Source organism: Rhopalosiphum maidis, chromosome 1 (assembly GCF_003676215.2).
Source record: "Rhopalosiphum maidis isolate BTI-1 chromosome 1, ASM367621v3, whole genome shotgun sequence".
NCBI classification, from domain to species: domain Eukaryota; kingdom Metazoa; phylum Arthropoda; class Insecta; order Hemiptera; family Aphididae; genus Rhopalosiphum; species Rhopalosiphum maidis.
The window spans coordinates 67,666,648-67,673,293 of record NC_040877.1 but is presented as its reverse complement, the minus strand read 5'-3'; the positions used below and the strand labels follow the sequence as shown (position 1 = coordinate 67,673,293).

At 24.9% G+C, this 6,646-nt stretch overlaps 1 protein-coding gene across 1 annotated transcript; it reads left to right on the top strand.

The window, feature by feature from the left end:
• The first annotated feature begins 2,214 nt into the window (after window positions 1-2,214).
• On the top strand, window positions 2,215-5,997 carry LOC113548484 (serine/threonine-protein kinase 16). The gene is made up of 6 exons (XM_026949381.1): window positions 2,215-2,548; window positions 3,073-3,316; window positions 3,403-3,589; window positions 3,666-3,820; window positions 5,285-5,413; window positions 5,511-5,997. Exons 1-6 carry the CDS (start codon window positions 2,472-2,474, stop codon window positions 5,667-5,669), a joined length of 951 nt encoding a protein of 316 aa, XP_026805182.1. The 5' UTR covers window positions 2,215-2,471; the 3' UTR covers window positions 5,670-5,997.
• Window positions 5,998-6,646: the final 649 nt, after the last annotated feature.

Genomic DNA, 6,646 nt, shown 5'->3' with positions numbered 1-6,646 from the left:
CCATTGATAATGACAGTTTGTTAGGACATTTTTTAATAGGAGTTGATTAATATTGTTTTTCTATTATAATATTAGCTTAAAGCCTAAAGGCCAAAATACTTATACTAAATCAATGAAATAATAAAATATTTAACTAATTTAAATATAAAATTAAAATAACTACCTATCTATAATTTTATATTAAATTATTTTTTAACTATTGCCTATTTTCTTCTAAGAAATACTACTGTAGTTATTAAATGTATAGCGTGCCTTATAACTTTATAAGTTTACTATTATAAAAACTAAAACTTAAAAACATACTTATAAATATAGTGTAATAAATCTAATGTAATGTTTAATCTAATTTATATTCTAATTCCTATTTCAAACACAAAATAATATGATTTCTAAGTTTTCTATTATTAATATTGAGTTATATACCCACTTATATATTTATATATATACACAATATACCAAATGAACACTACTGTCACTACTCCAGAAAAAATGTAACTAATTGACAGCTGTCTCATTCAAGATGGATTTACAATATTATAAAAAAAAGTATCTGTTGTCTAATTCATAAATTCATAAAGTCAGTTAAATGTATATTTAATGTTTGTTTATAGCTGTACAACATTGCGTGGATCGTATTTTTTTATGTTATAATGAATTATGAGTATTTAGTGTTCATCGGTCAGACGCGCTCCTGTTGGTGTTTCTAACACTAGTGTATACATTTCAATCTTTAATCAATTGATAAGGTTTTTTTTTTAATTAGTTTTCTGTTCAATATTATTTAGCTCGAAAGTTGCATAATTTACTTGACTAAACACAAATAATAAACAATTCAACAAACAATATAACAGAAAAAGTAACATTGCTAGATAACAAAAACAGTTTCCAAAATAAAGTTGATTATTTTGTTGATGACAATTTCCAAATTAGTGTTAAAAATGAAGGAAAGGTTGAGACTGTTGAGAGGTATATTGAGCAAAATTAGGAGTTTAGAGTCTAGTGTAACGTGATCGGACTCGGATTGGGCCGGCGAGCTACCGCGGTAGGCCGCAAGATTATTATGATACACAGGCCGCTTGCTAAAATATCTAGCTAAATTAACTGGGCCGGTAAAATTATTGTGCTCGGGAAGTTTCAAAGTGGGTAACTTGTAAATTTTAATAGGAAAATCAAAATATTTTTTGCGTAAAATTACAACACTATAAATATAGTAAACACAGTGCCTTTTTATTATATAAAAATGACAAAACAAAAACACACACAAATGTTACATAGGTAATAACTTATTAATTATTCCGGTCGTTTTTTTTATAATTTTTGGATCCACAAATCCGAAATAATGACTTCAATTACCTACGACAATTAGTTATTTATTTTTATCTCGAGACTATAAACTATTTCCTATGAGAGTGTACACTGTTTACAGTATAAAATGTATGTGTATATTGTATAATGTATATCAGTGTACAGACGTACATTATACGTCTGCGGTATACTCACCAACATGTTTTCGGTTATGACTTTTTTTCAAAACGGAACATTTTTGGGTTCTTTGGAGACAGCGGAACACAAAGCTCAAAAGCGGGACGTATGGTCGGCGGTCGCGGTTATCTAAGGACGGAAAATGAGAAAGTAAATATTGAAGGTCACAGACACTTTTTAGAAGAGGCCAAGCATAATCTGGTAGGAGTGAAAAACCCACGCGGAGTTTGTTGAAGCGGACAACTGTCGATCTTGCAGGTAAACTCAAGTTGTTGGACCAAAATTTTTTGTTATTGATAATGTTTAAAAACACAATTTATTAAGATAGGTAATTAAAAATAATCATGATAAATCTTATATAATTAATCATGAGATGTATATTATAATGTATCTTCAAGTAGTTATACACGAATAATATTCGTATCCTATACTAGTTATACACGAATAATATTCGTAGCCTATACTAGTTAATCTTCAATCGTGATGTATAGATATCAATTGACTTTGGTGTCACTTCTATAATATTAAATAATCCACTATGACTATATTACTATGACATTCTTCTAAGATTGTACTTGTCATTTTCGTTGTAAATCCATCTATATAGTATCAACTCCATTTTATCGCGAATAAAGATAATATTTATTATCACGGTAGCTATGATAAAGTGATAAATTAGATACCTACAATCAATGTGGATTCAATCCACCTTGCCAACAATTTATTTATTAAACGTAAAATAGATTAAAATTAAGCAACGTAGCTTATAGATAATTTTAAATTCATATTGATCTATTGTTCTTTATAAACTAAAAATCGCAAGATAATTATATTCATTATTCATCATCAATTCGATTTGGTGACACTTACTAATATTATTACCTATGCGTTTTAGTTAGTTGATTTTATTTTTCGTTTAATGTTTTATGTATTAAAATAATTGATGCCGTTTAACTATCACTGAATAAACTCCAAACCATTAACTAATCATGGGCTGTGCCTGTGAAAAACAACATGTCACAATACAGGATAACAAGTATTATGTGCTTGATCAAATTGGACAAGGGTAATTTTATTAAATGTACATGATTTGATCTTGATCTATAGTATGGTCATTAAATAATTTGAGCTGTTCATACACATTAGAACTTTAAATATTAATTGACTGACATATATTATATAGGACAACAACAATAATTTATTTTTTTTACTACTATTTTATATCATTGCAATTTTTTGATAGAATAAAAAAATTATTAAGTATTATTTTAAAAAATAAATTCATTGTGAGTTATGTGATTCAATTTTTATGATATTTAAGTATCAGGTGTGTTAAGTAAATTTTAATGGATATACATTTCTTCAAATATTTAACCATGATACAACTGTATTAATACTTATAGGCTATTCTTATTCTATATCACTAGTTTTTAAATAAATTATTTTTATTAATTTATCATAATGTCACAATTGTCATTGAGTGTGAATCATTTTCAATCCAAGTTTAGTGTATACCCAACATGTATATTTTAATCTATTCTTTGTATTTTAATATGATAATATTAATGTTTATTTTTAAATATTTTTCAGTGGCTTTAGTTCAGTATTCCTTGTAAAAAATATTGATAATATAAAATTTGTATTGAAATGTATTTTATGCCATGATCAAAAAGACCGTGAGAATGCTTGGAATGAAGCCAAGATCCATCAACTTTTACAAAGCAGTGGAAACAAATATATCCTTAATTTAATTGGATGTGAAATGATTGAAAAATCGTTAGAATTTTCAAAAACCCCAACGGATACATTTCTTATGTTATTACCTTATTACAAAGTAAGTAGTTACCTACTTAGGTATAATTAATTTAAAAATTGTGTAGATCACGTATAAAATATATTTTTATTATTTAACTTGTCTAGAATGGATCATTACATGACAATTTAGTTAAACCTCATTATCATATGGATTTGAAATATATATTAAAACATTTTCGATTGATTTGTTTGAGTGTGAAAACATTTCATGATCTATCTTATTCGCATAGAGATATAAAACCTGCAAATATATTATTTAATGATAATAATGAACCAGTAATAATTGACTTAGGTGACTACTTCATTTGAGAGGTTGTTAAACTATTAAAATACAATTTAAATATTATTTTAAAGAATATATTTTGTAGGATCTGCTGCTCCTGCCAGAATAACAGTGACTTCAAAAAAAGAAGCACAAGAACTTTTGGATGAAGTTAATGAAAGATGTTCAATGACATATAGAGCTCCAGAATTGTTTAATATAGATATTAATTCTGTTATTGATGAACGTATTGATGTCTGGGTAAGAACAAAGTAATATACATTTGTACTCATAAAAAAGTAATTAAATTCATAGATAATACTTCAACGGTTCAACATATTAAAATATTCTAAATTATTATTTTGTAAGCACAAAATCCTAGTAAACTTTTTTTCTAAAATGTATTCTTAAAATGCTCTAATATATTTTAAGAATTATCTTTAATTTCTCAAATAGATTTAGCTTTAAAATTGACATAATTGAATTGTATGGTGATGAATCAGAGATTAAATATTGAGAGGAGGCAAAACATACAGTGATGTAACATTTGGTTGCATAGAATACAATTTGATGAAACTAATTTCAATACTCTTATATTATATAGCTTATTATCCACCACTAAATCTTGGAATAACATTAAATGTTACCATTGAAACTGGCAGCATTTTTGCTGAACAAGTGATAGTTATAATTATTTCCCAATATAAGAATATAACCCGTCAGCAATAATAATTGTGTTATATTGTATATTAATAATTATAAAAAAAAAAAAGAAAGAAGTAGTTAACTGATTATCCGTACAGTAGAGATTAAGTGTATAACTTAAATTGATAATTAAAAATTAAGGTTTACAGTTGTGATTAATGTGCATGGAACGCATATGAAAACGTGTGAGTTCACCATATGGCGAGTTGGGTACATCACGCGCTCCAGCACCTCTATAGCTTGTCATTGTAATAATAAATAACTGAAATGAATGTGATAAATATAAAGAAAAATTATGAGTCGAGATAGTCTATTAGTCTATATAACAAATATTTTATTTTTAGTATAAATTATTGAAGGTTGAATTAATTTTACTTCAAATTTAACTCAACAATTAATGTTTTTAAAATATTGAATTTACTGTTTTATTTGTGTCTAAATAATTATTTATTGGTTCTAATAAATAGTAAATTGTAGTTATCAATAATTATATTAATTGTATTATGTAATACACTCAGCACTGTCTTAACTAAAATTTTGTTCTTATATTTTTACTGTCATTAAATTATATGATATAATAACAATAATTGTTTCATTAAAAAATCTTGTGACTAATAAATTTAATAATTATTTTATTAGGTGTCCATTTAAATAAAAAAACCATTAAATAAACTTGTATTGTTTATATAAATCAAATAACAATTATTTTTTTATACATATTTCATATTTACATAATATTATAACCACAGTATATACCGTGATTATAACTAATGTGAGTGTATTTGTATGACATTGACAATATTGTATGTTGCCTCGAAAAATATAGATATTTTATAGTTAATTTTTATTATAAATATTTTTTTAACTCTTATAAATTAAAATTAAGGTACAAGTTAAATTTAACTTAAATAAAACATTATTGAAGTACATTTAAAGATTTAATTAAATAAAATTATGAATATATATTTTTATTTAGTTTTTTAATATTATACTAATTATTTTTATCTTTAATGTTTTTAGTCCTTAGGATGTTTACTGTATGCAATGCTTTATAAAAAATCACCTTTTGACTTGGTTTATGAACGAGGAGATTCTGTTGCTTTGGCTGTGATTAGTGGAAAAATATATTTTCCTCCAAATTCTAACGAAGTAATAATTTTTATAAATAACACTACTTTAAAATTATTCTCTTTGTTATATTTTGTAATATTATAAATGTTTTTTTTTTTTTTTTATGTTATTTTAGAATGTCAACAATTTGATAAAAACAATACTAACAGTAGATCATTTCAAAAGGCCATTTATAGATGATATATTAAAATCAGTTAAAATTATTGATGAAATATTTGATCAGGATTTTAATGATCATACAATTTTAAACTCAAATAATTATTGTACTGCTTAGAAATTATAATTAAAACTTAGAATAAACAATATGAGCAAAATTTGAAAAGGGCTTGGGGGGCTAAGCCTCCTCAAAATCAATCATAGCCCCCCCCCCCCAAATGGTTTGTATATATCCCCTTCCACCTTTATATATTTCAGAGAGCATACACAGTACATACATGCAAATTATAATAGCCCCCCCTCCAAATTAAAACTCAAATTGCACCTATGATTAACATCATAATAAAATCAATTGTCTATACCTACTGGGGTCCTAGTGTAATTTATTAGTGATATCACTTATATTTTTACAAATATATTAAATCAAAGTTGTTTTTATTTTATTACAAATGTTTATTTTATTGCATTTTTACTTTGACTTTGAAAATGTTCTTTGATATTTGTTTTTTATTCAAAATTTTTATTTTACAGTAATTTTTATTTTAAGATTAATAATGTTTAACTATGTATAATTACGTCATAATTCTACCAAGTTTTATACTTATTCATTCGTGTAAAATCTCAAATAACAATTTTTAAAATGCATAAAAAATAATAACTATTTAAACTTTCTGTTTCATTTAATGCTCTACATACTATTTTTAATTTGAACAAATATTAAAATAATTATTTTTACTCTAAATTGATGCTTTTATTTATCTCAGAGTTAATCAATTTAATATTAAATATATATAAAATATAATTTAATAAAAATGTCTTATAAAATAATTTATCAGAAATCTTGCTTTAAATTAACGATTATCAATATACAGTTTTGTTAAACAGTGGTTCATCTATAAAACTCCCCTCTACTTATAGATTGTAAAAAAAAATAATGTATTTCCTGCACACATAAGAGTTTTTGTTGCTTATGAATTACTCATAATCGTTTTCTACAAGACAATAACGGTTTGCGATTAGCATATCGTTTTAAATACGAATTAAATGTTACACGTCATAGTAAGCATAACGTATAATTACTACGTGTTGTAAATG